This window comes from Ochotona curzoniae, unplaced genomic scaffold (genome assembly GCF_017591425.1).
Source record: "Ochotona curzoniae isolate NIBS_2020 unplaced genomic scaffold, NIBS_Ocur_1.0 contig_2318, whole genome shotgun sequence".
In the NCBI taxonomy this organism is placed as follows: domain Eukaryota; kingdom Metazoa; phylum Chordata; class Mammalia; order Lagomorpha; family Ochotonidae; genus Ochotona; species Ochotona curzoniae.
Genome location: NW_024465419.1, coordinates 510,771 through 536,054, shown reverse-complemented (window position 1 = coordinate 536,054; position 25,284 = coordinate 510,771). Strand labels below are relative to the sequence as shown.

Below are 25,284 nucleotides of genomic sequence, written 5' to 3'. Positions count from 1 at the left end.
TAGAACCTTCCTACAGGAAGCCCCGGGTTCTCAGTACCTCGTGGCATTTAAAAGGCCAAGAGAGCCAGGTGACCGCAGGCAGGGTACACATGGCAGTGACCAGTGAGGACACACGGTTGAGCACAGGGCTTGCGGAGAATGGGGAGAGAGTTTAAGCATGGAGCAGTCAGCGGGCACATTCCCTGGAGCTATAGGATGGCCCCACACTCCGCCCCGCCCCCGGGGGCCCTTCCCAGTCCCACCATCCGGTTACTAGAGGGCCGCGTCACCTGACCCGGCGCCGTGCGCCTGCGCCGTCCCAGGCCCGGGGCTGGGGGCGGCGCCGTGACGCGCCTGGCGGGCGGGCCTCGGGCGAGCTCCAGTTCGCTCTTCTCGGGTCTCCAAGTCGGTCCCCGGGACCCAGGCGGCGGCCCGTCTGCCCCAGGTGAGTGATCCCTGGCGACAGGCGGGACGCCTGTGCTGCCTTCCGGGCCAGGGAACAAAGGACCTTGGTTGGGGGGCCGAAGCACTTAGCGGGGAGCGCCCTTGTCACCGGGGACCGCTACGCCCGCTCCTTGGGGCTTCCGCGTCCGGCTGGGCCCCAGGAGGGAAAGTTTGGGGAGCGACGCGCGCCCCCGGCCCCGGGGACCTAGCGGGGGTCGTGGTCCCACCGAACGCGGAGCCCCGAGGCCCGGCTCCGGCAGCGCTTCCCGGGCGGGTGTCCTGACCCTGGTGGTTCCCCTGGAGACCGGTGAGGAAGGAGCGGCTGGCCGCGGTTGCCCCAGGTGCTCGGCGTTCCTGGGGCTGCAGCTAAGCACCTAAGCGGTGGCCGGTGGGGAGCGGCCGGAACGGGACGGGAGGGAGGCGGTGTTTGTTCAGCGGGGCTGAGCCGCGACTTTGTGAAGAGGGTGGGGAGGAGGTCGCTGGCTCCGAGCTGATTTCTGGAGAAGTTGGAGCCTAGCTAGCAACGTTCCCAGTAGGGTGTGTTCAGGAGGAAACGCGCGTATCCTGGTGAGGTCTGGTGACTCAGAGCTTTCGTTTCACGATTTCCTTTGTATTTGGGGGAACTGCAGGAAGTAAGGATGTGGAAACTTTTCTCTTTCACCGCGGTGGATTCTGGAATCCTTAGCCTTTGCATTGTGCCAATTTTTGAAAAGAGCTTATGGGATGACTTAGTCTAGATGTACTGTCTGTGTTCACTTTTTTTTTCTTTCCCATTTAAGGGCAGTTCTTAGTGAGTTATCAAATTGTTAATTTTTTAAAAAGAGGAAACTGCTGATTAAAAGGGGAAAGTTGAAAAGCTGCCACAGGCCTTGTAATTAGATTGATTTCTAAACGTGTGGGTGATTGGCGAGATCTCCGATCTGCTTTATGTATTCATTCTCCTATGGCAAATAATAAAAACCTCTTTTACTCAGCTATGTGCACTTTTGTGCTTTAAATGGCATGTAAGTATAACACATCAAATGGTTTGAGCTGAAGAATAAACATGAGGAAATGAAATGACGTGTAGAGCCTTCAGTGAATGGTCACCTTTTTATAGTTCAAATTTAACTTTGGCAACATTAATGCTTAGTTATGTTTGGGCATTATACCTAAGGATATACAAATGAAGACCAAAAGGGAAAGAATTTGCTATTGGTTGATGCTTGAAAGTAGTTTTAATTAACAGTTCCTTGAAATGTACCTGACTGTATTTTTTTTTTTCTCTTCTTGCAAGTTTGGAGTACTTTTTTTAAAGTAATAAAAGTCGAGATTCTAGAAAGACTCCCCTTACTACTTTAAAAATACTTCCTTCAGCTAATAATAACTTGATCATTTATTAATTTCTTTCCAAGTGCTGCCAGCATTTTATTTTTGTAAGTGTATTTCCTCTTGGATAAGGTAAGCAGTCACTGGGTAAAGATTGATGCAGTGGAAACGGGTATAGTGTTTAGAATCTGTATGTCCTGCCGACTGCATCGGCTTTTAGTAGGCTGCCCACTGTTTTTCAGTTCCTTGGTTCTCATCCAGGGCTATTTTATCCTTGTATAGGCAAATGCTAAGTATATTTCTGCCTTTCTTTTTAGTATGAATATTAAAATGTATGCTGTTAAGCATCATGCATTTATTTTACAGTCAGTGAAAGCATTTTGGAGCTTTTGAAATTTTTGTATATATAAGCATATCTGTTCACTGAAGACATGAAGTGACATTGCTGGGGGTCGGGGAAATGAATTTATGATTTTGATAGATACCAGGCAACTCACTTTTTTATACTCTGAAAGCTGGAAATGTGTAAATGTTTCTCAAGTCCTTGTTGTCAGCGAGTGTTGTTAAACTGGGGTTTTGATTGTCCAGTAGGTTAGAAATGAAATTTCCTATGACTTGATGTGCAGAATTCCCCTAGGTATTTGTTAAAAAGAAGATTCTTAAACTCTCTTCATAAAATCTGTGTCATCCTGGCAAACTATTTTTAACTAATGCCCCAGGAGGTTCTAATCTGATGATGAACCAAGTTTGAGAAACATTTCCCTGGAAGACTGGGCCAGGTCAACTCCAGGGAACTAGAATTTCATCAAGGACTCTCACATGGGGATAGGGGCCTGAGTGCTTGGGCCATCTTCTGCTAGTTTCCCAGGCACAGTAGCAGGGAACCAGTTCAGAAGTGGAACAGCTGGTCCTCAGACAAGCCCCTTGCCTGTAGTCTATGCTATAAAGCCAGCCCTGAGAGGTTGTTTTCTAAAGCCTAGTGAAGCACTTCAGGGGCCTTTTGGAAAGCAAGGGCAGTGGCAGGATACAGCAGGGAGCAGAGTAGGCCAGTTCTGCCTTAATGGTAGGCTGAGAGCACCAGTTCTTTTCAGGAAATTAGCCTGGTGAAACAAAGCTTTTACTGTAAGGAAGATTGTGATAAAAGAAGCCATTATCGTGGGAAGGTAAGATGACAGGGGCCCAAACACCTGGGCCATCTTCCATTGTTTTTTTTTTTTTTTCCAATCCACTAATGGGGAGCTGGATCTGATTTCATTAAGTTAGACACTTAGTAATACTTTGATCTTACTTGTCAAAGGAGTTGATAAATATTTGCTGCCTTGGAGGGTGAAGCATTTGATTTACTTCGTAAGAAATTGAATGTTGTCCTTGCTTTTGTTACTAACATAATGAGGCAATAGCAAAACTGCAGAATTGAGGAACAGAGGTTGCCAGACTAAAAAAAAGTCTCTTGAGTTAGACCTCAAGGCTGTGGAGGATGTTGATGGGTGGAAAGTCAGGAAGGGCATTCCAGGTAAATACAACACCTTCTGCATTGGTGAGTTGGCACAGGGGGTACATTCCTTGGCAGCAACTAGGAGGTAGGTTGTAACAAAAATACTTCATGCTAGCAAGCACATTTGATGAAATTAAGTCACGGAAGTTAAGTCTTAGAGGAATGTATTATGCTTGACAACAGAATTTGAGAGTTAGTTAAATTAGAACATCTAAAACAAACCTAAAACTAAATTTTTACAAGAATATAAATTGGTGTAATATATGTTATCTTACAAAAAGTTCTGAAAGCTGATTTCTAACCTTGAGTTGGCGATTCTAGATAACCTCAGAATTGTTCAACTATTTCAGGTGGTAGTTGAGGAGAAACTTCTAGAAAACCATTCGTGTTCATCCGGTTCATTTTTCATGGAGACAAAGGAATCTTGCTACTAGCCAGTGGTAAAGCAGAACATAGGAACAAAAATAGAAATAGTTCTAGACTGCTGGGAAATATCTGTCCAGTGGATTTTAGTTGCTGATTTTATGTATCTTGCTTCTAATTTTGTTTGTGATAATACTGTATTTGTTCATATTGATGAAAGTGTCAAAAGTTGAAACCTTGCATTTAAAGGAAAGGCTGCTAGGGAACTGACTCGCTGAATATGGGTATTCAGTTTTATTTTCCGGAATTCATGGAATTACATAATATTTGATTGTTTCTCATTAAAAGCTATATTTTATTGATAAATCTAGATCTTACTTTTTCCTGAAGAAGTCCCACGCCACTTCATTTTCAGTATTAAACTGGAGATTATAACCAGGGAAATCTGTCAAAAGATAGAAATAAAGGCAGTTGATGCCTCATCATGAACCCAACATAGGAAGCCCAGGCCCTCCTTTTCCCTGCAGAGGAACTAGAGGAACTAACTCAACAAAGTTGCTACACCATTTCCCTTAAGAAGTACATAAGCTAGTTAAGAGACACGCATCATGTGATCCAGTAGGAAATCTCATGGCACGTATTTGTTATAAATGATTCCCCTTCGGTGTAATGTGAATTGGAGAAAACTAATGCTCCTGAGTGTCTGGAGAAGGAAAGAAAAAAACTAAACATCCAGTGCTTTTAGGAGTATGCCTGAAGGACTGTCTTCTTTTGTTACAGAATTTAAGCACAGAGGAGAAAGGGGCAGGTTGTGGGGCACAGAAAACAAAGGTGACCAGTTTGTGTGTGTGTGTGTGTGTGTCTATGTCTGTATGTGTATGTTTTACGATTTGTGTGTTTGAAAGGAAGATTTAGGGGGAAGCAGAGGTCTTACATATGCTTGTTCCCTCCCCAAATGGCCGTAACAGCCAGAGCTCGGGCAGACTGAAGCCAGAATCTGGAATTCTGTCTAGGTCTCCCATGTGGGTGGCAGCAGCTCAAGTACTTGGGTCATTTGCTGCTGCTTTCCCAGGTGCAGTATCAGGGAGATCAGGGAGCTGAATCAAATGTGGAGTAGCCATGTGTTGATCCAGTGCTTCTAGGGGATACCAGCTGGTGTCTCCAGTAGTAGCTTATCTTACTATGCCACAACACCGTTCCCTCTCCCCCAGTGCCCCAATTGGAGTTGTGTACACTCACCAAGATCCCTTCCGTGTTGAGGCATTGAAGAAAGATGAGAAAAATTCCAAGTGCCTGCTACTATCTTGAGAAGGAGAAAGTTGGAATGTTTGTCTCATAAGCAGTTGGCCCAGTGACTTTCCTGGCTGTCTTGGAGCACTGCTAGGAGTCAATGCATTGTCCTGTGTTTTGACTTTCAGCCTGTTATCCAAAGGGTCATTTCTCTGTTGTTTGTCTTGGAGCCCTATGTAAACTGGCATAGTCTACATTCTTGAGGTTGTCGAGATGCGGGACTTGGTTTTACTTCAGAGAGCTAACAAGACTATTGCAGTCCTGCATCTCTGGCAGTTCTGGGATGCAAAGTGGGAGAGAAAGGTGGAGCATGCCCAGCTGACTGCTGCACCTGCTGACTCTCGAAGCCTGAGGTCCTCTGCAGACAAGAGAGCTATGGGCTTACGGTAGTTCTGGGTTACCTCAAGTACCACATACAGCTGCCAGGGGGATTCTGGGTATTCTGAAAAAAGAGAATCAACACGTTTGTATGACTATTTATACATACAAACCAGAGGTGATGTAGCCACCATAAAATATTTGAAAAATATGCAAAATCCCTAGCCAGGGTGGTTGGTGAGGACCTTTCCCTTTAGAGGCAGTCCATGAAGATTGTGAGAGGTGTCTGGTTTTTCACATTGATACCCCAATGTGAAATGTATAAAGAATGGGGAGCAGGGCACAATCTCAAGAACAAAATTTTCAGGAATTGTCCCTAAGGAAACAAGTATTTCAGTTTGTCCACAAAGGTTTCCTCGGCTACCTCAGGAAAATAATGTGTAAACAAAATGATAGTATTAATCTTAAAAAGGGTCTAAAAAATTGAATGTGCAGAGTATGGCAACCAAATTAAGACTTACCTAGAGGGGTTCAACAGCATGCTTACCGGGCACAGAAATAATCAGCAAAACCAAAAATCATTTGAAAGATCTTTTGATCACACAAACAACAACAAATGAAGTTTGAAGACTGTTCAGAATGGGAGTGGAATAACATTTAGTGGACCAATATACTAGCGTGGAAGTTCCAGAAGTAGGAAAAAGAGAAAAAGGTAGCCGTTTGAAGAGCTCAAACTTCCCAAATCTGGGGAGTAAAATTGATACTTGGATTCAAAAAAAACCCAGCGAACTTCCAATAGGAGCAATCCAAAGCCGTCTACACATACTGAAACACACTAACATCAGCTGGTCAAAACTCAAAAGAGCATTTGAAAGCTGTAAGAGGAAAGAGCAGCTTATGTACAAGGGAACATTCATAAGAATCTTGTACAGTTTCCTCAGTAGAAACCTTGCGTGCCACCAAGTGAGCTAATTTCCTCCAAATGCCGAAAGAACTGCCAGCAAAGTATCATTTAATATTCCCTGGAAGTGGAAGCCAGATTAGGAATGTCAGTCAAAACTGTGACAAGAGATAAAAAAGGACATTTTTCATTATGTCAATTCACAGGAAGGAAGAAAGATTATTATATTTACTAAGTTCACAAATACGGAAACCTTGGGCGAAAGAATACCACATGCATGGGAAATTTCAGTAACACAGTTTTGGTAATGGGTAAAAAAGCATCCAGGCAGTCTAGGACTAAGTTAACGGAGCACTTAGACAATACTGTAGACCAAGTGGATGTAGACGCGTGCACGATGTTCTCAGTAAAATGGGATGTGTCTTATTAAGTGCGCATGAAAGATTTTCTTGAAACACAAGGTGACAGGACAAATAGCAAATTTAACACAACTGAATTCATTCCATATTTCTATTCACACACACAAAAGTGAAATTAAAAATCTACAGTAATGGAAAACTAGAAAATTTACAATTATGTGATAATTAACATAGCCTTGATTATTTTGGGAAGTCAGAATAAAATGGAAATTAGAAAAACAATTTTGAATATGCAGAAACGAATATGCCAAAAACAGGAAACACAGCAAAAACATTTCCAGGAGGGATATTTTTAGTGGTAACCACCCCCATTAAGAGGAAAACAAACAAACAAACAAAGGTCTCAAATATCCTGGCTTTATTCCTCAAGTAATTAAAAAAGGAAAGTAAACTCAAAAGATGTGCATAAATTCCTAGAACATTTCCAGACCCACCGCAGTGAATCGGAGGACACCCTGTTGTTGGACTTCTGTAATCCAAAATTGTGACAAATAAGTATGTATTGTTATTGAGCCACCTCGGGTGTTGTTTCTGCAGTGTAAATAAACTAAGAATCTAATTCTTAGGGTTGAGATCCAGTACATATTAGAAAGAGCAGATGGAACTCGGGTGTATGGTGAACTTGCCCGAGACCATGGTGAAACTGGCATTTCTCCCCCTTGGTGTTCGGTGCAGAAGCACCTGGAATAGTGCTTGAGAGATCAGGTGCTGAAAGGGGAGTGCCACACTGGCATCACTGGTGCCAAGCTGCTCCACCGAGTGCTGGGGTGTGCTTCTGTGTGCCTGGCAAAGGTGCTGCCAGAGCGTGGCTGGAGTGTTACTTTGAAAGCAGAGAAAGTGAAATATCGTCCCTCTCCAGGGTACCTCCTCTGACAAGACTTGACAACAATGGGCAGAGTATTAATATTTAAATGTCACAGTTCCAGTTTTGCAGATCATACAACTAGATTGATTTGGAGATGGGAAATGATACCTGGCTCAAGAATATATGTCAAAGCCTAAACCCAATTAGTATAATCTGTTGCATGGACTGAATCAGACATTCATCTCAGAATGACTGAATTGCTTGAGGCCTGCTCCAGCCAAGAAGGGTGCATGGAATAGGCACAAAGAGAAAAGAAATGGACCACGGCAATTTCAGCATTATAATGGACAATGCAAGAAAGCTGTCCCCCTTTATTTTTACAGAAGCAGTCACAAACTCTGGCACAGGCTGTTTACATCATGGTCAAGTAGGTGTTTCCAAGGATAATTTCTGCCTTTTGTTTCACCTTAAAGCAGGGTATTATCCATCCTGACCCTGTGGTCTGGAAGTCAATAGATTGTGCATATCAATCAGTAACACATTCCTCATTCTACAGCTTAATCTTAAATCAGTTAAGAGAGGAAATACATCCTAGGAGGAGGGACGTAAAGATCAAGGATGGGCACTGGAGCAGCAGAGACAGCATGGATTGTAAAAGGCCCTTTTGCAAGATATTGCCAGCAACATCAACTTCCAAGCTTACTTTGATTGTAAAAACCGACTCCACAAAGGCAAACAGTTCCTCAGTAGATTGCAGAATTCTCAGTGGGGTGGTCGGGTGTCCATGCGAAGAGGGGTGGAACTGCATTGAGGTGGTTGCAGGGGTGTCCGCTGGGCCTTGCCTGCCAGCGGAAAGCTCCTGGCCTTGGCTGCAGGGAAGCGGCCCTCACGCCTTCTTGTCCTCCACTCCCACTGCACGGACCCTAGCACTGAACAATGTGCCCAGGTAATGCTTTCAGAAGATTTTGTTTTAAAATATTATATTATGAAAAGCAATTCATGGTACCTAAAAGTTTACATTTTATTGCTTATTATGTTATATCCTACAGGTAAAACTATTAATGGTTATATACATTGTTTTATCTATATACATATGTATTTTTCTTAGTATAGAGATTTTTTTGGTGATACTGCATCTGCTTTATATATTTAATACATTGATCTGCTTTGAGGCTTTTGTTGTAAGAAGACCTCGTGCAGTGCCTAAGATCATTCAAAGTACCAAAGATAGTGTCTTTAATCCAGGCTCATCCCCAAGCACTGGTGTAAGCTAGGTCACATGGCTATTCTTTTTGGTTTTCTAAACTTGTGAAATGAATGAACTTTCATTTGAAGGAAAGTTAAAAGTTAATCTGTGCTGAATATATTCCATGTTGTAGCAGAGGGGATGTTTTGGAAACCTTTTATAGTTCAAATGCTTCTTCTTGTGTTAAACAGTTGTTCCTGGTTTATACATAGTATTTTAATTCTTAAGACAATTGAATAAAATAACTCTTTGTTCTCTCTAGAAAAATCTGCAAAAATGTCTCTCTATCCATCTCTTGAAGACTTGAAGGTAGACAAAGTAATTCAGGTATGTTGGTTTTTGAAAGAATGTATTATAGCACATATTCTAGTTGTGGCAGAAGGAAGAAACTGAAATAGCATATGTATTTGTTTTTATACTTCACAAAGCTTTTGTTTGGTTTTATTGTAGTTTAAAAAGTTACAGAAAAACTGGCAATGATTGGTTTGTTTTACATGGGAAAGTTACGGAGAGAGAAGAAGGAAAGGGAGGGAAATAAGGAAAGAAAAAGAGAATCTTGCATCTGTTGTTTCGCACCCACAAATGACCACAAAGGCCAGAGCTGGACTGGTCTGGCTAGGCTCATCCTCACCTGGTACCGAGGAGCTTCTTCTTGGTCTCCAACCTGAGTGACAGGGACCCAGGGCCTTGTCCGTTTTCTGCTGCTCTCCCAGGCCACTAACAGGAAGCTGGATGGGAAGTGGGGCAGCCAGGACTCAAACGCACTCAAATGGGAAGCCAGCACCTCAGATAGAAGAATAGGATGCTATGCCACCTGACCATCACCTAGCAGTTTTCTTTGTATTTCAACGAGAATTAATAGTCATGCAATATAAATTCTTTAGAATTTGATATAAATTCTTCAAAAATGGCTTGATCTGGGCCCGGCGCGGTGGCGCAAGTGGTTAAAGGTCCTCGCCTAGCACGCCCGGGATCCCATATGGGCGCCGGTTCTAATCCCGGCAGCCCCGCTTCCCTTCCAGCTCCCTGCCTGTGGCCTGGGAAAGCAGTCGAGGACGGCCCAAAGCTTTGGGACCCTGCACCCGCGTGGGAGACCCGGAAGAGGCTCCTGGCTTCGGATCGGCATAGTATCGGCCCGTTGCACTCACTTGGGGAGTGAATCATCGGACGGAAGATCTTCCTCTCTGTCTCTCCTCTCTGTATATCCGCCTTTCCAATGAAAAAAATAATAAAAATAAATCTTTAAAAAAAAAAAAAATGGCTTGATTTTTCTGACAAAAATGTAAATTACATAAAATAGATTTAATAAAATGCAATGCATCCTGTGGATGTTCGTAGTTTGGTGCAAAATTGGTAGTACCTCTTTCTTCTAATCTTTAAGTAATCTTTAATTTTGTACCTCCTGATTGTGGTTGCAAATAGTAGAGTAAATGCTTCATTTAGAATAGAGTGGTGGCATAAAAGCACAGGGAAATTGTGATTTGTTTCCTGTTAGAATCAAGTAGTAGGTATTTCCCTTGCTATTCTCTAAGGAACTACCAGAAACTACAGTATTCCTCACGCCGTTGCATTGCATGGTCCCTCGTGCAGTGATTAGCTTTGAAGACATGCATTTCTTTTTTAAAAGATTTATTTTCTATTGGAAAGGCGGATATACAGAGAGAAGAGACAGAGAGGAAGATCTTCTGTCCGATGATTCACTCCCCAAGTGAGCGCAACGGCTGATACTATGCCAATCCGAAGCCAGGAGACTCTTTCGGGTCTCCCACACGGGTACAGGGTCCCAAAGCTTTGGGCTGTCCTTGACTGCTTTCCCGGGCCACAGGCAGGGAGCTGGAAGGGAAGCAGGGCTGCCGGGATAGAACTGGCACCCATATGGGATTCCGGGCGTGCAAGGTGAGGACTTTAATCACTTGCGCTCTGCTCCGGGCCCGAAGACATGCGTTTTTGCTCAACAAAGCAAAATGGGCCTAGCGTGGTAGCCTAGTGGCTAAGATTCTCACCTAGCATGCACCAGTATCCCATATTTGCACCAGTTTGTGTTCTGGTGGCTCCACTTCCCATCCAGCAACCTGCTGTGGCCTGGGAAAGCAGTCAGGGACAGCCCAAAGCCTTGGGACCCTGCACCCGTGTGGGAGACCCAGAAGAAGCTCCTGGCTTCAGATTGACTGAGCTCCAATCATTGGGGTCACTTGAGGAGTGAACCAGCGACTAGATCTTTCTGCTCTGTATCTCCTTCTTTCTGTATATTTGCCTTTCCAATAGAAATAAATATAAATAAATCTTTTTCTTTTTTTAAAGTATGGGGTGGCAATCAGTTCTCATTGTTACACAAATGTGAGCATTTTTCTGATGGTAAATTGTAACATGTAATGAACCAATCTGGTTACAATTTACTTTTATTTGCAAACTTAGAACCTGTTTCGCTTTTGTTTATTAATTTGGAAAGATAAACCAAACTATTTTGTAACTCTTTATCCCTAGAGTTTTAGTATGGTAGTTGTGAGACAATTCATTTTGGGTTTGTATAGTATTTCAGAACTCCTTATCCTGAAGATCATTTTCATTGAGCCCCTGACATCAATTTGCAAGTAAGATGTACATCTTAATCCATTAATGTGTTGAAAGTGTTACAAATGTGTGAGAATTTTTAGGCAAAGAATAAATGTTTAGAAAAAAGCCTTTACTGGTGTGAAAGGAAAAAGAAATGAATAGTAACCTGTTGCTATGATAGCTTTGTAACTGGATGAGAAAGTTGTTATGTGAAGGGAATCGTGACCAGTTACGTTCTGATACAGCTGCCGTGTGAGCATTAAAATGTTCATACATGTCTGAAATCCACACTTAGCAGGACTTTGATGGAAGTGGTCTGTTCGATGTCCTTAAATGTTCTGCCCTTCCCTCCTTGAAGTACTGCTGTTTTTATTCCTGTGGTTTTCTTACATCTCTGATGTTTTTCTGGACAAGTGCTTCCTTTTTAAAAGGCTTTGAGCTGAAACATTTTGCTAGAATAACCATTAGGCATTAATAAGACATCAATCAGTACATTATCTGGTAAGAAAGTACAGGTGTATATAAAAGAATGACTGTACTTTTTTCTGAGGCGGGGGAGGACTGAATTTTTCTGAGATTAAATTAGCCATAGCTTTGAGTAGACACCTTGAATTTTGAAAATAGCAGAAAAAAGTTGAGATTGACAAATGTCAGATTGAAAAAGAAAGAGGGCTCCAGTGTCTCTTGGGCTGCCATCTTGAGGGAGAAGCAGCTCGCGTGAGTATCCATTAGGAGCGCCTCTGATGGTCAGAGCAGAGGGTGGGCCGCCAGCCGACTGAGAGCAGAGTAGGGAGGGACGGTGCTAAGACATGGAATACGGCTCTTTGTTTCCACTAGATTTGAAAATAAACTAGCTATTAAAATTGTTCAATACATTTTTTACTTCATTTTCTAAGGTGAATGATACTTTTGTTGTTGTTGTTGTCATTGTTGTGCCTCTGAAAAGACACTGTGGAGGAGCAAGTACTCATGTTCTCATCTTCTGGCCTTTGACGCCATAGCAAAGCCAGATTGCAGCAGTGAACTGGCAGCTTTGTTTTATTTGAAAGGCAGAGAAAATGACAGCACAAGAAAAATCTCCCATTGCTGCTTCTATCCCCAAATACTTCCAAGAGCTAATGCAAAAGTCAGGAACTCAGTCCACATGTCTTGTGTCTGTGGCAGGAACCCAACTATGTGAACCAGGGTCTTTGGTAGAAAACCAGTCAAGAACCAGAGCCAGAGGTTGAATGAACCTAGACACTCTGGTGTGGGATGCTACTGTTGAAATCATTAGGGCCAGTTCTGTGGTGCCCCAGCCTAGGCGGCCACCTGCAGCACCAGCTCCCATGTCAGTGTAGGCTTGAGTCCTGCCCTGCTACACTTGTCATCAAGCTGCTGTGCTGGGTAAAGCAGTCAGTGCAGTGCTCGGGCCCCTGCACCCTTGTGGGAGACCCTGATGGAGCTCCTTGCCACTGTGCTTGCCCAACCCTGACTGTTGTAGGCATTTGGGAGTAAAACATTAGTGAGCTCTGTCTTTCAAATAAATGAGTCTTTTAAAAATAAAATTGAATGTAAGAAAAGTATATTTTATTAAAAATAAATAAATAGGCCAAACACCCACCCCAAAATGCATTTTTTGAGTTACAGACTTTTCTTTAAAGGTGTATTGCTGATGAAAGAATCGTGACTGGATATGATCTGTACTACTGTAATAACATGGAGGAATTCAGTATGGGGAAAGATTTGGGGAGGGGCTGTGGGAATCTCAGAGCCTATGAAAGTGTGTCATAAAATGTCATAAAATTTAAAAAAAAATTAAAAAAAAAGACACTGGTAAAGAACTTGAATAGATATTTACCTAAAAAAAAATGTATTACTGGATGTATTGAAACTAAACTTCTTAAATAAAACTGCAGTGCGTTAGTGTTTTTGGTTGTACTGGGTTTAACTTATAAATTATGTAAGTATTTATAGCATAGCATCTTATTTGGATTTTCTTATGTTTTTCAGGCTCAAACTGCTTTTTCTGCAAACCCTGCCAACCCAGCAATTTTGTCCGAAGCTTCTGCTCCCATCCCTCAGGATGGAAGTAGGTTTCTATGTTTGGGTTCGTTCTACATAAACAAATATTTGCCAAATCTTCTTTTACTGAAATAGAGAATGCAATATACCCTTAATTATATTGACATAGTATATAAAATCAGTGGTTGAAGTCCAGTAATAAGAAAACTATGGGGTTTGGTTAAAAATGACTGTGTACAGTAAACTGAATATGAAGATGTGCTTTGTGGCTTAGTGACATTCGATGTTAGCCTCAAAAGGCCGTATAATATGGCTATCACATTTATGAAAAAAGCCTTGCTTGCAAACTAAAGTTTCCCCATACTGCTGTTAGGAAAGAAATTCTTTGCTGACAGAGCTAAAATTTCTAACCACTTCCTTATTTTTGCATTTTCCCAATCCCAGAGGCTGTTCATGTTCTATATGCAATCTTTGGCTCATTTGAGGGCCTGTGTCCTCTTACTTCAAAGTTCAGAGGGACTCAGGACATAACCTCTAAGTGATATGACTTCAGATGTAAAAGAAACATCAGGTGTTTGTACTTGTCGTCTTGTCTTAAAACTATGACGTTCTTTTTGAAAATCCATTTTAATTAAAATCCTGTAGGAAAGAGCTGTTGGAAATAGGATACTAAAAAGTCTAAAATACTAAAAAGTCTAAAATACTAAAAAGTCACAGTTAATCTTTTAAACTGCTATTTGTAATATCTCACTGGAATGTGGGTAAACATTTTTTTAATGATTTACTTATTTGAAAGAAGACAGTCAAAGGCAGACAGAGAGAGGTCTCCATGTCTGGTTCACTGCCTGAATGACTGATGGCCAGGGCTGGGCCAAGCCAAAGCCAGGAGCCCAGCACCCCACGAAGGTCTCTCACATGGGTGCGTGGATATAAGCACTTGGCCATGATTTGGTTTTCCTGGCACGTTAGCAGGTAGCTGGATTGGAAGTGGAGAGGCCTGGATTTGAATGGGTGCCTGTATGGAATGCCATCCTTTGCCCCAACAACAGCCCTTGTTAACATTCTTAAAATGATGTGACATTAAATAAATTGATAGACTTTGATTTCTTTTGGTTTCATTTTTTAATTCAAACCAGTCCTCTATGACTATTGAAGATCACTGTATTTTTCATCTGAATGTTTTTATGTTTTTTGACTTTGATTTCATTTTCTGTATTTTCCAGTTTTTATTGTAGAGATGAGGAAGAGCCCCTGTGGATATATATTTTAAATTATTTCTAGATTTTTTTTTAACTTAAATGTACCTTTTAGCACAGGTAAAAACCATGAAATGATCATTTTCATTTGCAGTAACATACCAGTGCTACTATTTTGTTGATTCTTTTATTTGCTTATATTAGGTCTTTATCCAAAACTGTATCCAGAACTTTCTCAATACATGGGACTGAGTTTAAATGAAGAAGAAATCCAGGCAAATATGGCAGTGGTCCCTGGAGCACCAGCTCAGGGGGTATGTATAATTAATTAGGTGGATTTAATTTTGAATTACATAAAATTTTAGCTTATAATCTTAACCTTCTCTGAAATCTGAAGCACTTTGTATTTTAGATTCCAGACATTAGGCTTAATGTATTGACAATATTAAATCATTGCTGTAAGACCACAGTACTTTATAGCACTTATTGTAATTACAATAAAATACTTCATGGAAATAGGTTCCATGTGTGTCTAGCCACCATAACTGTAGTGCTATTAAACTATCAGGTCGGAAAACAAATCCTGCTTTTTGACAGAGGTAGTTTAAGTAATCAGATAAAATAAATTAAATGAATGAAAAAACAAGTTAAGTATGGAGTAGCTGTGCAATTATAGAAAGTTGCCTATTTTCCCGTAGGATTACCTTAACACAAGGAAAAGATTAGACTAGCATAGGTGGAAGCTTGGAGAGTGAGCCATGGAGCTGGGCCTCAGAGCTTGGAGTGTACTAGTGCATCTGAGGAGCTGTGCAGAGGCTGGCTCTAGGAGGGTCAGTAGGCTGGAGCTAGACCCAGCTGCTGCTCTCAGGGCTAAGGCCAGGCTCAGGCAGTGCTCACAAACAGGCCCAGGCAGTGCTCACAAGCCCAGTAAGCACACAGGCCCAGGCAGTCCTCACAAACAGGCCTAGGCAGTGCTCACAGGAAGGAAGAAGATGCTTAGTTTTTTAGTGTGTAATTCTTAAGTAGTGGAAGCTGACAAGAAACACACTGTCAGAGGAAATAAAATTCAAATCCCAGCATCACCAGGAAGTCTAGAATGCATTTTGGAGTTGCCTATACCGTTTGCTTCTTTAATTCCTTCTATTCTGTACGCAGATGTCAACAAATATTTGAAGTTGATAGGACATTAAAAACTTCATACTTTCCCCTTCAGGGATACAATTCTGCTTCATAAAACCAGAATTCAGCAAGCTTTTTCATTAATGTCTCATAATGCTATTCTAGGCTTTCTTTAGCATGCGTGGTCTCTATCTCATACTCCTGGTTGTTTACAACTTTAAAACAATATAAAAATTATTTTCAACTCAGGAGTTTATAAAATCAAGCATCGACCCCTGACGTAGTACCGTCAGCATTTCTCCAGAAAGGAGCAGTTCTAACATGGCCTTTCATCACAGTGGTCATGCTACTGATTACGACCCTAAATAATTCACATTTCCACGCCAATAGTTTTAAGAAACAAAATGTGGATTAACCATGGCCAACAATTCATGTGTAAAGGAAGTATGAGAAGCAGAAAAGGTTATTTTTTGTCTTTACAAGTGTTTTTCAGATACAAGCGGAGAAGACAGTCATAGCTGCTTTGATCATCTCAAGGGGCTTCAAGACTGCAGTTAGTGTATACGGCTTCCATGGCTCCTCGGCCAGCACTTGAGCTGGTTGCCTTTTTTCATTTATTAGGGTTACCTAAGCCTCTGTTTTTGAGGCATCTGAATCGCTAGCCCTACCTTTTGCTTTCATTTCATGCTAAAGATATTTGGTAACTTTTCTGTCTAGCTGATTTTTCATCTCACTGAATATTTCTTGTCTCTCAATGCTATCCAGGTCATCCTCCCACCTTCTAACCTCTCTTTTCTGAGGAGCAAATGGAAATTTTATATGCTTAAGGTGTACAACGTGGTGCATTGGCGTAGATAGATAGATATGACCATAATCAAGCTAGTGAACATCTATCATTTTGCATAGTTACCATGTTTTTGTAGTGCTGTGAGAGTAAATCCATTACTACAGCAAATTTCAACCATTGTGCATTGATTTTGGTTGTGTATTTCTCCTCCTATTCGATTGTCACCTTCAAAATTCATAAAGCTCGAGGCATGTGATTTATAGCTGAAGAATTAATTTGGTTTAAATTTTTTTCTTTACCTAATATTATACCTCCTGTAGATGTAGTGTCTTTTGCCTTATAATTTCTGTGATTGTATTCTGATTTCTAATATAGTGCTATGTGAGTGAGTGGCACTTCAGTTAGGACTGTCAGTTTGGAATTATGCAGCTGGAATTATGAATTCTAATGGAATTAGAATTTTTGAATGTGTGATATTTTCATCTGAAGCTCTTTCCTGTTACCACTGCTTTATGCATCACAGTTTGTGACAGATCAGAGCTTTTAATCTATTAAAATTTGTTTGCGCCTATCACAAATTGCAATTAAGAACTCTTGGTAAGCCCTTTCTTTCCACCTGTCTTTTTGGTTTGAGGAGAAAGTCCATCTAAAACAGGAATTTATTTTTTTCTTGAGAAAACTTGGAAAAAAAATGAGAAACATGATACCTACACAAGTTTCTTAGTATATAGCCATTCTGAAGCAGTCTGCTTTGCATATCTGATTTTTAAAATTCATATTGATATTAAAGGGGATGAGGAAAAAAAGTTGACTTTCTCATGTGTGTTAGAACATATATAACATGCCTTTTTAAACCTCAGCCAACATGAAGATAAGAATGTTGCTCTGAATGGATAAGATTATCAAAGATTACTCTATTGGCACATGTTTTATCAGCAGTTGGTAGCAAGGCCTTCCAGTATGAACTATATGGTGGCTCCTGTAACTGGAAATGATGTTGGGATTCGCAGAGCAGAAATTAAGCAAGGGATCCGTGAAGTCATTTTATGTAAGGATCAAGATGGAAAAATCGGACTCCGGCTTAAATCAGTAGATAATGTAAGTATGTTTAGTATCTATTGGAATTTGCCTAAGTAAGTTACAGAATATTAAATGATTTATGTTATAATAATTTGAAATTAAAATGCTTTAATTGGTTATAATGGTACATCTAGAATTGAGAATATTTTAAATCTGCTAATCCAAGTTTGTTTACTTAGAGATGCCCTATTTTGAAGCAGAACTGGAATTTCCAAGCACACTCATTTGTGTGTCTTTTATTTTGTGTTCTGTAACTGAAATAAAGTTCACTGACCTATGTACTTTGTAATGTAATTGGTATAGCAGAATTCCAACATAGAAATGGGGCAACATACATAAAAGAAATGTCTAATCAGTGATAATCAGTGTGTTTTCACTTTTAAACCAAATGGTAATTTGACTTCTGAGATTATCTTATGGCATCATTAGTTCTACCTTTCAGATATAAATTTAATATGTCATTTTCGTGGCAAAACATTCCAGTTGGGCGGTCATTGCATTACGTCTCATCATACTGGAGAAATGAGATAGGTTCAGTCTTGGAGGAATCCTTAATTGTGAAAGATATAGTGGGGTTTATGCCAATTCAAGCTTATAGCCACTATCTATTGAATTTTTTCTTTTGTCTAGGATTTATTTGATGAGCGTGCGCGCACACAGACACACACACACACTCCATTTTCCGACTCACTCGCACTGTTGTCACAGTGGCTGGGATTGGGCCAGGCCAAATCCAGGAGGCTGCATCCCCCATGTGCGTAGCTAGGGCTCAGTTACTTAAACCATCTATTGCTGCTTTGTCAGGTGTATTGGTAGGCAGCTGAATCAGAAATTGAGCAGCTGGGATTTAAGCTGATACCCTTGTAATATGCTTGTGTTACAGGTGGTGCTTGAACCTACTGCACTAAAGTGCTGACCTAAGAAAATGTTTTGTGGTTAACTGTCCTACATTGTAGGGATCAAGGCAGTGCATTTGTCCCCTGGCTACTTCATGGAATGCCACCTAGTTGTTTCTTAGTACCCAAGGTTAACAGAAGAGAAGAAAGCTCATCTGATGTACTTTTAAATTGTATAGATAGAGTTTAACCTTAGATTTATTTCCCTGGGCTTACTTTTCCTTTATATTTGCCTATTTATGTTTTGTTAAACATTTGAGAGTTTATATAATATCCATAAGGGCTTAATGCTTAGTTAATGAATGGCATTTAAACGATTTATTTATTTAATTCAAAGAGTTAGATCTCTTACATATGCTGGTCCTTTCCCTAGAGAGCACGATGTCCAAGGCTGGACCAGATCAAAAAGTTTCTCCTGGAACTCAAGCACTTGGACTATATCCCCAGGCCAATATCAGGGGGCTGGACCACCTAGTGGGATAGTCAGGACATGATGTGGGAATTAGGGGTATTAAATTATTTCAGGGTGGTGAAGGAATAATTGAGGTTGGCCTCGTGGGTCGTACATGATTCAGGTCTCACTTTTTAGAAGGTTATTGGCTTGATAAATTTTTTAGATTGTTGTCAGGGGATGACTTGACACATTAAATCACACTGTTTTTTCCTTTTTGTTGTCAGTTTGTTACTAGAGTTAGATATCTAATGCAAACAGCTGCTTCCTAATTTTTCAGTGTATTTAAGTCATTATAACAGTGGCAAATGACCAAACTTATTTTCTTATCATCCAGGGCATATTTGTTCAGCTAGTCCAGGCAAATTCTCCAGCCTCCTTGGTTGGTTTGCGGTTCGGTGACCAGGTACTTCAGATCAATGGTGAAAACTGTGCAGGCTGGAGCTCCGACAAAGCTCACAAGGTGCTCAAGCAGGCTTTTGGCGAGAAGATCACCATGACCATCCGAGACCGGTGAGCCACTGCGTGAACAGTTCAAAGGGAAGCCCAGGCAGATTTCCATTTTCTTTGGCTCCCAGGATTTTGTGGAAATAGAATTTTGTTGCAGAAAATTACCAGATGCTATGGATAAGTTTTACATTCTTGTAGTTATGTAATAAAGGTTGGTTTTACATAGTATAACTTTGTTAAATAGCATTCTGATTTTGCAACATGCATCTCATTTCTGGGCTTATAGAAATCTGTCGTCTAGAAGGGTTCTCCATTCTCTTCAGAAAATAGTAAAAGGTGTATTGGAAAAGTAGCTGGTTTCAACCCAAATCCTCTTCTTAAGCATCCAGCCTGGGATGTTTATATACAGTGCGGGCTAGGGTCCCTTAGGAGAGTCAGAGCCAGTGTAGAACTCTAAAGTGGTTTGAGAATCCTGGAAGCCACATCTGGCCGTGTAGGGTGCAAGACACTAAAGTTAACTTGAAAATTTTATTCTCTTGAAAGGCAGAGCAACAGAGAGAAAGTGGAGCCAGGTACCCGTATGGGGTGTTTGCTTCGCAAGTGGCCACTTGGCGTGTGCCGTAAGGCCAGCCTCAAGGGAAGTCTTGATTAGTGAATTGAGCCATTATGAAGAGATCCTAAACACAAACACTTCTTTTTTGAAAAGTATAAGTTTTCTGTCAATATATACTATCAATTATAGTAAGTTCTTATCCAGAAACATGGTCTTTGTTATAGAAACTATCCAAATGGCAGAATTCATTGCATATGAGATCCATTAAAATGTTCACCTTGATTTTAAATTTCTTAACTGAATTCATGTTTGTAGGCCTTTTGAACGGACAATTACCATGCATAAAGATAGCACTGGGCACGTTGGCTTTATCTTTAAAAATGGGAAAATAACATCCATAGTCAAAGACAGCTCTGCAGCCAGAAACGGTCTTCTGACAGAACATAACATCTGTGAAGTCAATGGCCAGAACGTCATCGGACTGAAGGTAAGGAACGGACCTTGTGCCTCAGTCTTTTTAACTTTAGCAAATGTCTTTCTCTTTGACAGTTTTCACACTTTCAAAATAGAAAAACTAAGTGAACGATGAAAGAGATATGAGCTAGGGTTCTGGCCCAAGCTGACTGCTCCCGGGCTGGTCGTGGGTTCTGTCTGCCCTTCCCTGGAATTATCATTCCTGTGGGAGGGGCTAGACAGAGTGATGGAGTTAACACTTGGTGGAAGATGGGAGCACTGAGGATTTGGATGATTTTCTGAATGGATCCCCAATTCGTTTTCAATCCGGGAATATGGGTAGTGAGTAAAAGCTTTGGTTCACATTCACTTTTTGTTTTGTTTTTCCCCTTAAAATTGCTAAATATGAGGGCACCTCAAACTTTTTTTTATAGAAAAATGGAATTGTTTTTTGGTGCAAAAAGCTTAAATCTGTATAGTTTATCATAGTACACACTTGCACTAGCATTTTGAATTCCCTTAGTAAATTTGTCTTAAAGTCTGAAGATGTTAAGATAGACCTGCATTATTTCAGAAGTTTGGTTTAGATTACATTTAACAGAATATTGTAGCATTGTATGTGAGGGAAACTGAAAATTATTTTCTCCTGATATATTCAACTCAGGGTTTTTTTTTAACATTTAGTTTTATTGGAAAGTCAGATATACAGGAAGAGTAGAGACAGAGACGAAGATCCTCTGTCCGATGAGTCGCTCCCCAAGTGGCTGCAGCAGCTGGAACTGAGCCAATCCGAAGCCAGGAGCCAGTAGCCTTCTCTGGGTCTCCCATGCAGGTGCAGGATCCCAAGGTTTTGGGCCATCCTCCACTGCTTTCCCAGGACACAAGCAAGGAGCTGGATGGGAACTGGTGCTCATATGGGATCGTGCCATGTTCAAGGGGAGGACTCTAGCTGCTATGCTATTGAGCTGGGCCCTCAACTAAGTTTTGTTACCAGCTGCAAAATAGTTTCTGTAGAATAAGGCTTGGTGGGCCCAGTGTTGTAGCCTAATAGCTAACGTCCTTGCCTTGCACATGCCTGGATGCCATAAGGGTGCTGGTTCCCATCCCGGCAGCCCCGCTTCCCATCTAGCTCCATGTTTGTGATCAGGGAAAGCAGTTGAGGATGGCCCAAAGCCTTGGACCCTGCATCCCCATTGGAGACCTGGAGGAAGCTCCTGGCTCCTGGCTTCAGAGTGGCTGAGCTCTGGCTGTTGCAGCCACTTTGGAATTGAATCATCTGACGAAAGATCTTCTTCTATGTGTCTCTTCCTCTCTGTATAGCTGGCTTTCCAATAAAAATAAATCTTGGGCCTGACGCTATAGCATAGTGGTTAAAGTCTTCGCCTTGAATGTGCCAAGATCCTATATGGGCGCCAGTTCTACTCCTGGCAGCCCCTCTTCCCATCCAGTTCCCTGCAGGTGGCCTGGGTAAGCAATGAAAGATGGCCCAAAGCCTTGGGACCCTGCACCCATGTGGGAGACCTGGAAGGAGTTCCTGGCTTCTGGCTTCGGATTGGCTCAGCTCCAGCTGTTGCAGTCACTTTGGGAGTGATTGATCGGATGGAGGATCTTCCTATCTTTCCTTCACTCTATATCTGCCTTTCCAATAAAAATAAATAAATCTTAATAAATAAATCTTTAAAAAAAACAAAGACTAAGGTTTGGTAAGGAAAACTACAAAAATATCTGAAATCAGAGGTCAGCATTTTAGATATTTAACACAACATAACAGAAGGTATGCTGCATATTTTTTACCAAGAACAGGTTTTTTATATATTTATTTTATGAAAGCCTGGTAAAGTTGATTTCCATTCTGTTTTTATCAGGACTCTCAGATTGCAGACATACTGTCAACATCTGGGACTGTGGTTACCATCACAATCATGCCTGCTTTCATCTTTGAACATATTATTAAACGGTAAGTACACAATTAGTGCACGTGGTTATGTAATTTATGTAAACACTCTATTGTTACTTTATTGTTACCAAGTTTCAGCATGTAGTTGAAGAGGGTACCAAGCAGAGCAGGGCATGCTGTTGGCTTTAGCGGCTTTAGCGTGACTGCCGGCGCACTTCGTCCTGGCTGAGGAAGGAGAATTCTCAGCTGGGGGATGTTGAACAGTTCTAATGCTTCCGTATGTCGGGGCAGGGAAGGGCTAAGCTGCAAAGCTAGAACAGGCCTGGCAAGTGACCTTCTCCCGAGCTTTTCAAACTCTAGTGTTCATCATGGGGTCTTTGCTAAGCTAAGCCAACTGGGAAAAATCCTTTCAGAATCCTAATAAGAATGTGAAAATGAAATATAACCTTTATTTTTTAGCTTTCCTGGAACGCTGTTCTAGGGTTCTCTTTTCTGAAACCAGTGGTAACCAAACCTTCCTTTCTGATACCTTCCCTAGGTTAGCACATCCGTGGCACCTTCTTTAATCACCAGCGTTAGATTGAGGACATAATCTCACGCCTGACCTAGTAACCTTCTAGTCAGGGATATAGAGGGCCTTCCCACTGTTAACTGGATCAGAGATTCCTGGCTCTGCGCTTGTTTCAGTGACCCTCCCTGTCTCCCTGTCTTACCTGATGTCCACAAGTTCTGAATGAACGTGGATTAACGTGACATTTTTTGAAAAGAAAATCTTGGTGAATAATCAAAGTGATTCTCTTGTAGGATGGCACCAAGCATCATGAAAAGCCTGATGGATCACACCATCCCCGAGGTTTAACCGCTGCAGCACAGCGGCCACACTGCTGAGCAGCTTGGTTTTCCTTTCCCAAGAATCTCTGTGTGATGCCCGTGAAGCTTGCCCGCAGCCAGGGAGCATCTGCTGCATGAGGGCCTTCCCGTCTTCCACCGTGGCTGGGGTCCACTGGTTCATCTGATCTGTTCTTCAGCTTTCACGATAGTTGTAGCCTTATCCTGGTTTTACAGGCTGTGAAACTTTCATAAGATTTGACGGACTTTCCTAGAATAGTTTCTACTGGAAACCCGATGCTTTTATAAGCCATTTTGATTAGGATGGCTGATGCCAGCTTAGCTGTGTGTGAGAACCAGTTACCTTTCTTCCAGGTAATGAGTAGTGCTCTTCATTTTAGTTCTTGGTATATTTGCAATTTTAATATGTACATTTAGAATGATTGCCTTTGTAGATGGCCCTCCCACCCGTGTACCCTGTATGTATGTAAACACCATTAGGTAGTTGCTGGTTTCATTCCATGTAAGCATTATTCAGTGTATGTAGGTTTTAAGAGATGATGATTGTCATTACATTTTAACTACCTTCACCTATATGCTTCAACTGCCGCCTTAACTATGTAAGCTCTAGAATGAAAGCCAAAATATAATCATTGCTGCCTTCCTAAAACTCAAAATGTAGTTCTGTATTAAACTGAGATGTGCACTAGCCCAGAGGCTGATGGTACTTCTTGAGCTGTAGCACAGCTTAGTTGTGTTTGACGTTTTCTAGACATCACATCATGGAAACATGTTTCCTCTCCAAAATCGCCAGTACTGCTTTCTGAGAAACAAAGCGCTATATATTTAATGTAAAGTTTCTACTTTGAACAGGATAAACTTTTGATTCCTCTTTTCATTTGTAGGTTAAGCAAAATAATAATTTTGCCATTTGAATGTCAATATTATGTAACGTAGCTACTTTGAGGATAATCTTGAAATGCTTTCCAGGTAGTTTGTTCCATTTCCTGATTTCTCCCTCCAAACAGAATGACAATGACACGCTTTATCCTGACTTGTTTTCTGTTTTGGTTTATGCCTATCCTAAATAAATACTGTGTAAATGAAATTTTAGTCTGTTGCATCATTTGGATGTTGTCAATTGCTTCAGTTTTGCGTATGGCCTTGAAGGACACGCCCCTGGGAAGCAGTCATCTTCCAGAGAATCCGCCAGCCAGGGACCCTGAGAGCAGCCCCCAGAGATGAGCTGGGCTCCCAGCCAGGAATGCCAGGGCTGCAGGAACTGGGTCACATGTGAGCAGGTCAGGCCACATGCTTAGGCTCTTCATTTCACTAGTTACACACAGGAAGCCAGGTAGTATTTAAGACACTTAAAACTGAGAAATTCTTACCATGGTCTATTTCAAGATTCTCCCATCTCAAACTGCCTGTAAGACACACCTGTATCTGAATTAATTACTCAGCTAACTGCTGCACTGTGAGTGAACCGCTGGCTATAAAAGCAGCAGTGCTGCAGCTGTGCTGTGAACCTTGTTCTGATGTCTAGAAAAGCAAACCCTAAATGGCGTCTCACAGCTTGATTATCTTGCTCTCTGGATGTGAGTCTTGGGTTTCCAAAGTACTGCAACTGTGTCTGTATCACTGAACCTGGTTTTCATCAATGCTTTTTTAAGAAAATGGAAACTTCTTTCAGTACAGAAAAATATTTTTAATGTAGAAAAGATGAGCAATTAATAGCTTAATGAAATACAAACTGTTCCTATATACAGTAAACTTACTGTAACAAGAACTTCTAATTCTTCCCAGGTTCTTAGAATCTGGGTACAGCATTATAGGAAATAACCACTCCATGAAAACACACTGCTAAAAACCTTGTGGGCAGCAACTGGGGTAGATTAGGATGACAAAATGGTGATTCAGAAGTAGCAGAGGATACAGCACATTTGCTGGCTAAAGGGTAAACTGCACCGCTATCTGATGCTTCCCCAGCCCGACTTGGTGTATCTGAGCTACTTTCTGCCCTGCAGTCTTGTCTTCTAACCATTATTGCTGCCTCACAAATGCAATGTTTTCTCCTAAACACTGCCATGTTGGACCTGCCTTAGAGGATGGCAACGGATGGCTTTCAGACAAGTCATTATGATTTAGAAAATTTAAAACCCACCAATTTTACTTGTGGTAAAACTTCTAATTTCTACCATTGTACATTCACCATTTAAAAGTTTGGTTTAAAAATACTTTTAAATAGAGTTCAACTTGATATTCAAGAGAGGAAAAGGCACTTAATACTGCAATTTCCAGAACATAATTTGTCTGTCTTCCCCTCCTGTGATGACACTGCTGCACTGTTCGTTCATCCAGATACATGTCACAGCACCTGAGAGAGAGAGGACATTTTGGTTAGCAAGTCAATTGGGAGACGCACAAAGACAACCTTGACTGTATGTTC

The 25,284-nt window shown here is 41.3% G+C and overlaps 2 protein-coding genes across 7 annotated transcripts in view; one reads left to right on the top strand and one right to left on the bottom strand.

The window, feature by feature from the left end:
* The first annotated feature begins 335 nt into the window (after window positions 1-335).
* On the top strand, window positions 336-23,943 carry LOC121151259 (syndecan binding protein). Of its 6 annotated transcripts, none has more exons than XM_040972539.1 (9): window positions 336-418; window positions 8,826-8,895; window positions 13,114-13,192; window positions 14,526-14,635; window positions 17,164-17,325; window positions 18,992-19,167; window positions 19,973-20,144; window positions 21,976-22,067; window positions 22,812-23,943. In XM_040972539.1, the coding sequence occupies exons 2-9, from the start codon at window positions 8,845-8,847 to the stop codon at window positions 22,864-22,866; spliced, it is 897 nt and encodes a 298-aa protein (XP_040828473.1). In that variant the 5' UTR covers window positions 336-418; window positions 8,826-8,844; the 3' UTR covers window positions 22,867-23,943. The 6 variants fall into 6 exon arrangements, with proteins under 6 accessions (XP_040828473.1, XP_040828475.1, XP_040828470.1 ...); XM_040972541.1 differs by having other exon boundaries at window positions 355-424; window positions 8,831-8,895; XM_040972536.1 differs by lacking the exon at window positions 336-418 and adding an exon at window positions 7,726-7,749 and having other exon boundaries at window positions 8,831-8,895.
* A 579-nt stretch (window positions 23,944-24,522) lies between these two features.
* NSMAF (neutral sphingomyelinase activation associated factor) overlaps window positions 24,523-25,284 on the bottom strand; it is a 64,283-nt gene continuing 63,521 nt past the window's right edge. Inside the window, exon 31 of the mRNA XM_040972534.1 lies at window positions 24,523-25,212. Coding sequence (XP_040828468.1) covers window positions 25,118-25,212 — 95 coding nt within the window. The 3' untranslated portion in view covers window positions 24,523-25,117. The remainder of the gene's footprint in view (window positions 25,213-25,284) is intronic.

Coding starts and splice junctions, on each gene's coding strand:
- LOC121151259 (XM_040972539.1), top strand. CDS start 8,845: ATGTCTCTCTATCCATCTCTTGAAGACTTGAAGGTAGACAAAGTAATT. Junction 17,326..18,991: donor GGCTTAAATCAGTAGATAAT/GTAAGTATGTTT, acceptor CTTATCATCCAG/GGCATATTTGTTCAGCTAGT. Junction 20,145..21,975: donor AGAACGTCATCGGACTGAAG/GTAAGGAACGGA, acceptor TGTTTTTATCAG/GACTCTCAGATTGCAGACAT.